Here is a 9,939-nt window from a genome sequence, read left to right on the forward strand (position 1 = left end):
CTGTTGGACTTACCAGTCTTTAGAAATTACATAAAGTTAAATTATGTTTACAATCAAAATCATGGAGATACATAGAAGATTTCAAAGAGTTAACTAATACTGTGAAAGTAGACACTAGTGAGGACAGGTGGTGCTTTAAGTAGGGTAAAGCTGGAAAAAGGAGATTGTCTTTTTCCACATCTTGAAGTCCAGGCTCCTAAAGAATCTGCTCCTCTTTGTTTTGCATGATATAAAATGAATACTGCTTTATGTCTGAGATGACATCTTATCCAGTACACTGGATTCATTTAGATGTGGAAAGACATTTCATTGTCAGCTCATTAATTAACTAATAACAAAGATATAAATAAAATATACAGACCATTAAAATAAAGGTTAGATTTGATTTTACAGGCTTGAAAATCTACATAAATATATCCTCTTAAGACAAATATCTAGTGGTGGTTTCTTATTTACAATAGGTGCTCCAGTTTTATGGTCCTGAGTCTTGAGGATCCTGACCACCAGGTAGGAACCTTTGTTACAGATCATAGCAAATGACTAGGCAAGGGAGTGATTTGAAACACAGCAAGCTGTTGTCTGTTTAATTAATCAAATGTGGTAGCATGTACATTTCTACACACCATGTTCACCCCTGAAATTATCAGGATGGTCTACATCTGTCGTTCAAATCAGATGTACAGCTACAAATGCCATCTTTGTTACTCTGCTGAGGGTGCACCTGCAGCCGTCCCTGGATCATCTTCTGTAATTTCAATTATCATCTGTTTGTATTTACTCTTGAAAAATCCAGCCTAGAAGTGAATGAAAAAGCACATAAAATACAGCAATCATATATTAGAGTTCCAATAAAAATGTAACCAAGCTACATGAGAAAAAAACTTGTAAACTTTTAATTGAAAAAGTATAAAAAGAGTCTTTCACCTTATACAGGCTAGCGGTGAGTAAAGCTAGAAAAGCCAACCCTCCCAGGGATCCTCCAATGATCGCTTTGGTGAAATTCAGCTTAGGATACACTTCTACTTCTGCCTCAATCTGACAGATGAAGTGACAGAATGTGAATAAAATTAAAGCTCTTAATACGCCGAACAAAAGAAAATATTGCATAATCACCTTGTGAACAGGAGGATTGTTGTCAGACGCTGCTGAAAAGTAGATGTACTGGTTTTTGTCATACTCCAGACTGGCAGTGCTGGTCAAGAGGAATTTGGCAGACTGAAGCCCAATCTAAGGAAAAAAATACATCACGAGTTGACCCTAAATTACATATTGTTTGATTTAACAGGAAAATGGTTATATATCTAAACATTTAGCAAACAATCCAAAACACTTTAATTTAACATAAACTCATCATCCATTATCCATTACCTGCTCTATCCATCCTGAACTGAGGTTGGCAGAGATTTCATACGTCCTACTCTCCCGTATTCCCATGAAAGTGTTGCACTTGAACACTCTGCACTTGGCTACAGAGCAGTCCTGAGAATGATTTAAACAAGACTGAATCCAACAAAAACTGTGATAGCTGAATTTGAGATAGGTGAGGTGACTGTTAAAATCTAAAAGAGGTTGAATTTCAAAAGCTCAAGTGCAGAGGTATGCTTACCACCACCTTATTTTTTCTGATCTGAGAAACAAAAGTTTTGACAGGTGGTTCTTCGTCAATTCCTCTCTGACAGTCTGCAATCTGAAATACATTTAATTCAGGTATGCTTGGTTTTGTCCTAATTATACCACATCCATTCATCCATACATAACATTAAGCCATTTTTTAGAAATGATGGGTGACTCAAGACTTTTGCACAATACCTGTAGACTGATCAAATTCACCCAAATGTCTTTTTTGCCAAGCTTCATTGGAACCCTGATCACCACAGTGAAATTAAGTGCTCTGATATCATTTGTAATCTGATAAAGAAAAAGACAACCAAGCAATACAATTAGATTTAGATTATACAGAACATATAAATACACATATATAGATTTATACAGAACTTATATTTTGACCTTAATTGATTGCTGGACTGGTTTCTGCAAATCACTCCTCCCAAATGTGAAATTGTTGTAGCTGAGAGAGCTAAAAAGACATATTTAAAAAATTAAATAAATACCATGTAATACAACATTTGTTAATTTCTAAACGATGCTTTTTATTTCAATTGGAAGAACCCATACCTTTCAAATGTCATAAAAATGCTATATCTCACATCAATCGATTTATTTTTATAGAGTTCATTTGTAGTGGCATGCTCCTGATTTCCACTGAAATGAAGAAGTGAAATGATTCATATTTTATGTGTGGGACTATACAAAAATATATCAAATGAACAGTACCTGGTGGCATTTGCAGTGACAAAGAGCTTCCTCTCAAGTTGACTGTTGGTGTCAATCCCATAGGAGACAATGAAGGAAGCCTTAATTGAATGGAGGAGACATATCAAATTGCGTCATCTCTTTTTGCTGTAAACAAAACTATAAATAAGTGAGAGAAAGATATTCTAAATGGTAATTGGTAAATAAGAAGATATTCTAAGCAAAAACACCTTAGTTTTGCTCTTGAAAATTGGTTTGTGGATAGTGCAGTCTGTCCTTCCTCGTGATAAACCATCTTCACTGTCCAAAGAGTTGCACCCAATTCTTCCCTTTATTATAAAAATAAAATGACTGCTAGATGTATTGGAGGAGCAGCAGATCAGTGATGAACTTATACAGACTTGATCCTGATGCCTTACCTGCTGAATGGTGAACTTCCTGTATGAGAGTCCAGCTGGGTACGTGAGAATAACACGGCTGTTGTAGGAGTTTTCTCCTCTGTTCTCCACTGTGACTGTGACATTCAAAAGCTCATCAATGCCCACTTTAACCTCTGAGGATCTGTCAGAGTATTAAGGAGGATGAGAATAAAGGAAAAGGAATACAAGCACAAGCAAAACAAAGCTTTATACATGAGCCTCACCTGGTGAACGTAAAATCCACTTTAAGGTTATCAACACATTTGTTGTCAGTGCCACAGTTGATGTCAAACCCTAACTGTGGAAGAGAGCATTTTGGAAAACATATTTAAATGATGAATGACTTATTCCAATTAGCACATTGTATAGGGAAATCCAACAACCAATTTTTTCAATCTACCATCTCGTGGAGGTTTTTTGCAGGGAAGAAAACAATTTCTGATAATATTCTTGATCCACTTCTGGACAACTTTGATCTCAGACACAAGCTATCATTCTAAGTTAAGAATTGTGTATTTTGAGCTCTTTTTTTAATTGCTTTTTGTTACTACTGCATTAGTCTTTGACTGGTAGTACAATTAGCCATACATTAATATACAATAATAATTTTCTTTCTGGTGGCAGAAGAGAAAGAAAATGATAACTTAAACAGTAAAACCTTTTACTGTGCTCCATGGTGGACATAGAGAGCTGGAAATACAACAGCTGATCACTTATTCTTGTTATAATTCTTTGAAGTCTGCTTAAATCCAGCTAATCTTGGGATGTTGGACTAAGAAGACAAATGGTTCAAGAGAGTAATAAAGGATGTGCTCTACATCCACTGTGGAAAAACTCTCATTGAGTAGAGTTGGTTGCTTTTCAGTCTCGAGATCCCTTAGCTCAGCGGTCCTGGTCTGTTAGTCGTTTGGTACCAGGCCACGAGAGTTGAGGTGCAGGTGTGAAATTTATGGTTTTCAGGGTTTTTATCAGTTTTTAGTGTTATTTTTTTTTAAAAAATGTATCATTAACTCCATTTCCCTGGGTGTTTTCCCATGTGTTATGAATAAATCTTCTCTTTTTTGGTACCGGCACCAGTTTTACTTTGTTCTTTTCATCTGCGACACCTTAAAGGCCGGTCCGTGGCGCAAGAAAGGTTGGGGACCGCTGCCTTAGCTCACATGATAGCTGGTGGGCTAGTGACTCTTACAGGAATAACACCTTGACCCACTCTTTGTTTCAAACTTTGTTTCACTCTTAAGGCCATTATAGAGGGAGCGCATTATAAAAAAGGAATGTGTTTTTTGCAGAACATTTGTATTCAAAAAACAACTGTTAGTTAGATCTTTGTATTTACGCCCAAGATTTTGAGCTTGATTTAAAATAAAATAAAAGCTGCAAATTTGTCCAACAAAAGGTCGCCGTGAACATCTACATTAAGAATGAGTGATTTTGAAAAATGTTTTAATGCACAAAATGTTTGCATGGATTTTACATGTTCAGTTTGTAAAGGCCTTTAGTCTTTGTTTTCTCCATCAGATGCTGTAAATCCTTTTGGATGACAGAAATATTTTCTGGAACTAAAAAGACGTTCAGTGGCCTGGATCACTTAGAACTGACACTTTAACTGAGTTTAATGGTCAATTTCATGTCAATAATTAAATTAATTCATACAATTAATTAATACAAGGGAAAGACTAAAGTTGTTTTCTTGGCCCAATTGTTTGTTAATACACTGTGTTTAAATATTACTTACAGGATAAATGGTTGTTGTTTGAGCCTGTGAGGAAAGACTTGGTCTGGGATTTCTGTTGATGGACAAACCATTAAACGTGAATTTGAGCTCATTAGAAAGCGCACTAAGAGCATCTTCTGGACAGGCCTGCAAAAAAAGAGCAATTTGGTTTGGATTCAGTGTTGTAGGACTCTCTGAACTGAACTTTGATTGTTTGCATTGGTTTTTTTTTGTTTGTTTGTTTGTTTGTTTGTTGTTTTTCCTGATATTATTAGATTTTTACCTCAATAAGTAACTTTAGAGTTGAACACTGTTGTCTTCTTAAGACCACAATTACTGATCCAGATCGTTCTTGTTGTTTCCCACTGACATAAGCTCGGTTGTTTGGAGGTTTACGTGTGGCATCCAGTGTTATAGTATAATTAATCACTGCTTGAGCTGGAATAAAACACACTTTGGATTCAGTGCTACAAATGATGGGCAGTGGCTTTGTTGTTGAATGATGTAGAGTAGAATGATGAACCTGTGTTGACTGCAGACACTCTGCTCATGGTGAAGCAGACTGTAGCTGTGTTCTCCAATGGTTTTGAACAGCCTTCATTCTGAGTAGGGATTTGGTTTGGGTTGAATGACACCTCAGCTTTCACCATTACTATGGGTCTTGATCTGCAAATGAACATCAAAGGAAAATACCACACTGCATTTTTTACAAACCACTACTGCTTAAAAGTTTTTGATCATGCAAAATCATTTTTGAAAGTAAAGATAATTTGTTTTTATCTAATAGTTTATATGAAAGTGTCTAGAAATAGCATAAATTATTGTAATAATTTAAAAAATTATTATGGAATTCATTCTAAACTTTTAACCAGTGGGGCATTCATTTTTTTTATTTAACAGAAATAGTTACTAGAATTAAACATGGACAGTAATAATGCATGATTGGACTGTCTTGGACTTACCTCAATAAAACAACTTTGCCTTTTGAGCCCACCGCTAAGTCAGGCAGTCCGTCAAAACTGTGGTCAAAAGACGACTGACTGATTGACAGGCCAAAGAACTTCAGTCCTGACTGGACCTCAGAGCCAGTAATTCTCTGTGTAGATGAAAAAATTCGATATTCAAACTGCAGAAAATGACTTTACATTACAGATTAGTTTAGTCATCCTCGTGAGTTCTTTGATGCTGTGTACCTGTGAGTAAGTAAGACTGATTCTTCCTCCTCCTTCGCCATTAAATATGTAGATGCTGCCTTCACCATCCTTCTCCAAAGGTGCTCCAACTGCCAAATCCCTGAATCCATCTGAGTTTAGATCAGGCAGCACAGCAAGAGAAGAGCCGAACCTTCCTTTGACAGCTGCACGTCCTCTTAGTACTAATGGATCATCAAAATTACACTCCACAAACTAAAATGAGGAGAGTGAATATTTTATGAACATTAAGAAAGTTGACAAATAAACCGATTAATTTAACTGCAGTAGATAAAACCGTGATTTACCAAACCAGTTAGTCTGCAAACATAAACTCTTCCCTCTCTATCAGGCTCCATGTACATTGGGGCTGATATGAAGATTAGCTCAGTGATGTCATCATTATTTATGTCCATGGTACACACCTCTGCCCCGAAATATTCACCAGTCTGATACTGTGTAAGGAACAAATTATTAAATGAAAAGAATCAGATAAATGAAAATAGTACAGTTTTGTTTATATATAGTCTAAATATATTTTACATTGTCATTCAGGTCTATCACTTTATACTGTACATACGTACCTGCCATGGAAAGGGCTCAATCTTTTGATTTCTAAAGCTATCTCTGTTAACAGCAAACACAGCTCCTCTGTGTTTATATCTTGGAGCACCAACAACTGTCACTGAGCCACTCCAGGATTTAGCAATTGCCATGGAGTAACCTAGAATTTAATAGTCAAGCAGTCTTCAGTTAAAATAGTAAAAAATAGTCAAATATAGTCATACAGAGAATTTATAAATATTTTCATTAACATTTAAGGTGCATGGAAGATGTTTTTTCTTGAAATGCTGTCATTTGTGGTATTTCATATTTTATGTGACATAAAGCACAATCAAAAACAACATGACTAACATTAAACACCTAATTAAAGCATACTCTTCCTCAGCCTTTGGAATCCTTACTCATCCTTTATATGTTGTCTATTTTCCAAACTGATTGGGGGAAAGAATTACAGTACAGCTATGTATATACTACATGATCACATGTTTATGTGTTAGTTGTCAGAGTAATATTCTTACCAAGATAACTGTCAGGCTCCAAAGACACGTCCTCATATGTTTTCAGCTTCTGGCCTCCTGTTGTGTATTGCACGTAGCCTCCCTTCCACTGGTTTGCACCAACAATAGACATCTGAATTCCCTACAGTGCAGACAGAAATGTACAGAAAAATAAATGTGTGAATGTTTTATACAGTGCATTTAAATTTGGAGTTTTGTTTGGTTTTGCTTTCTTTTTATCACTTGACTGTCTGAGTTTAAAGTGTTTTTAATTACCTCAGGCACATAAACTGCACTGAATCCCTCTTGAGACATTTCCATTTTCAGTGACTCTCCACTGGTTTGTGATCCTGTAACATGAAAAAAAAAAAAAAAAAGAACTTAAAGGACAGACTGTGTAATTTCAATTTGTTCACGACCTGAAGGACTGATTCTAGATAATCACTTGCTCTTTATTAAAAATATGTCATTTATGTATTGTTTAACACACTAATGTAAAGAGATAAAAAAGGTGAACATCTCTCAGGCCTTTACTGCAGGTGGCTTCAGTTGCTTTAATTTTTATAGCTGGAATGTTTACAGAAATTTTAACAAAGTTTTAACATTTTTTAATGTTTGTACCTTCGATAGAGAAAATTTTGTCCTGTAAATTCTGTCTTATTATTTCAAGGGCGTTGAAGTCCCTAACTTGAAATACGTGTTTGTCTGACGGAGATGATGCAATGGTTTTCAGTTCCTGTTCTGCAGCAAGTTTATTAAATGCGTTCCCCACCTAGAAACACACACACAGCTTTTACTTTGCTAGCACCCACACAGTCGTCCTCATGAAGAATGGTGCCTCATTTCATTAGTGTCAGAAAATTAGGTTAACTTTACAAGGTCATTGAAAGGATTAACCTTTTGAAGAAAGTGGTACAGTGTAAAACCGAGGTACTTACCCCAATAGCAAATCGAACAATCTTTTTACTCTCAGCCAGCATTGCTACATATGGTAAGCGATGTGAGTCATGAGATTCTCCATCAGTAATAACTATCAGCACCTTCTTTGCATTTGATCTGGATCCTCGTTGTGGTGTAAAAACATTTTGGCTGATGAATGAAGAAAATAGAGTTTCAGTTCATCTTTCTTTACAGCACATCTTTTAGATGTTGAAGAGAACTGCTTACATAAATTCATGATGCCTTCTTTTACAGTATTTTTGCTAATATAACAAAGAATTATGATTTTTTTTTAAATAAAACTCTACAAGTTATGTCTAACCTCTGACATACTTCATTAACTGTGAAAGATGTGTAACATCATGGCAGCACTTACACAACATGTTCGATGGCCTCAGCTGTGTAAGTTGCTTGGTCTAGTTGTTTTATTCCATCAATGTTAGATTCCCATGATCCAGATGAGAAAAAATTATCAAAATAGTAATGGACCTTCGATGAAGTAGAGAACTGGGAAACAGAAAACTTGAAAAGAAAAAAGTATGGAAAATCAATCATTCCATCAATTATGGAAATAAAGAAATATTTAATATTTAATGTCTGTTCCTCACCTTTGTATCACTTGAGAGAAAAGACTGAACCAGATTTTTCACAAAGGTCTTCATTGTTTGAAAATCTTCGCTATGTACACTCCCTGAACCATCCAACAGAAAAGCAATGTCTGCTTGTAGCGGGCATTCTGCCAAAAAGATGGGTACGAAATGTAGTGTTGAGCAACTTTAAGTGACCTTTCTTTGTTAGGAAGATTCACACTTTGGTCCCATTTGCCATTTGAATCTTTGGTGCACACTTATTTGTGACTTGGGATGTTTACATAACTGGGAGTCAGCTGCCTTCATAAATTATGTTTGTGTTGTAATATGATTTCTGAAACTCTTAAATCTTACCCAAGCTAATATCCTAATAATTAAAAATAATTAAAAAGTCCAAAATTACTACTTAAAGCAATGAAAACTAATCTCAACCTATTAAAGTGACTCTGGGGGGTAAAATGAAACTGAATTGAAAATTCAAAACATAATAAAACTAATTTAAAAAAATATTTAAAAAAGCATAATAACTGTAATAAATGAGCTTCAGACTGTTTAAAATGTATTAGGTTATTGGGTCACAGCGATTAATTGTGTGAATGTGCAGTGACATAAGTATTTATAGATTCTATTATTATTATGAGTTTGTTTTCACAAACTTAGTATCCTGTTACCTTTGACAGAAGGTGGTATGGGACGCTCAAATCTATTGGAACGGTTTATTTGAAAGCACACTCCCCTGTACATGGTGATACTTTTGCAGTCCTTTGGAATAGTTGGACCACATGCCTCAAAAGAGAAAAGATCAAATTATGATGAATCAAGCATGCTGATTATTCTTCCATTCCAGTGTGACACGTCTGCAGTTCACCAACTCACCACAGCATTTTGGGTTCCAGGATCACTTTTCATTGTCAAACCAAGAGACATGTTGATAGCAAAATCTGGCTCTGTATTTAAAGCATTGAATATATATTAAAACACTCATAAAATAAATGTTGGAGTCACTAGAAAATACATTTTATTTAAATGACTGCCACTTTTCGTACCACATTACAAAGGGAAAGAATGCAAAATACACTAATCTAAGTTCACTATTACTGAGTCTGAAAATCAACAAAAAATAAATAACTTTTAGCAAGAATTAATTAAACAAACAATTACATTCAATTAAGTGCTTTGTTATATCATGAAATGGCAAATGTTTAAGGATTTTCTCTAGAAATCCACCTGCAAATTAATCTAATTAATGTCATATTCCAAGATCTCAATACTTGATTGATACTGTCAGAGTTTCAGGATATTGTGTTAAGACATCAAGAAACTATACCTACCTCGAAATTGTATATTTAGGCAGTTTTCACCAGAGATGGTACACCTGTATATTTTCCCCTTTCTGTTTTGTGAATACTGTTCAAGTGGGGCACTGACAAGCAAACTAAGGAGAGAAATCCAGACATTAGATAACATTTTGGTGAGTAAAGTGCAGTGAAAAACCTCCAGTTGTTTTATTACATGATTCAATATTTCTTTGAAAAAAAAAAGCATTAGTTGTGAATGTTATAAGCTGTCAATTATAAACCCATATTAAACATATCTATGCTCTGGCTTACTCTGATTGTCTTTGAACCACCTGGTAGCCAAAACCAGCAGCAGAGTTCCTCAGGGTCTTCCAAGCCACAGGATCAATATTGAAACTAAGTGCAGCATTTAACA

The 9,939-nt window shown here is 35.3% G+C and overlaps 1 protein-coding gene across 1 annotated transcript; it reads right to left on the minus strand.

The window, feature by feature from the left end:
- Positions 1-423: 423 nt before the first annotated feature.
- Positions 424-9,939, minus strand: LOC102792431 (integrin alpha-M-like). The gene is made up of 29 exons (XM_087845448.1): positions 9,837-9,939; positions 9,558-9,661; positions 9,103-9,173; positions 8,898-9,012; positions 8,245-8,372; positions 8,013-8,158; positions 7,636-7,786; positions 7,319-7,469; positions 6,974-7,047; positions 6,719-6,839; positions 6,221-6,360; positions 5,945-6,091; positions 5,640-5,852; positions 5,409-5,542; positions 4,970-5,112; positions 4,730-4,884; positions 4,468-4,593; positions 2,957-3,030; positions 2,733-2,874; positions 2,544-2,642; positions 2,335-2,414; positions 2,176-2,262; positions 2,008-2,077; positions 1,810-1,908; positions 1,607-1,687; positions 1,369-1,479; positions 1,114-1,227; positions 925-1,035; positions 424-794 (listed from the first exon to the last, which is right to left on the minus strand). The coding sequence occupies exons 3-29, from the start codon at positions 9,151-9,153 to the stop codon at positions 702-704; spliced, it is 3,156 nt and encodes a 1,051-aa protein (XP_087701574.1). The 5' UTR covers positions 9,154-9,173; positions 9,558-9,661; positions 9,837-9,939; the 3' UTR covers positions 424-701.

The sequence above is a fragment of the Neolamprologus brichardi genome, chromosome 8 (assembly GCF_056152115.1).
Source record: "Neolamprologus brichardi isolate AB-2024 chromosome 8, ASM5615211v1, whole genome shotgun sequence".
Classification (NCBI taxonomy): domain Eukaryota; kingdom Metazoa; phylum Chordata; class Actinopteri; order Cichliformes; family Cichlidae; genus Neolamprologus; species Neolamprologus brichardi.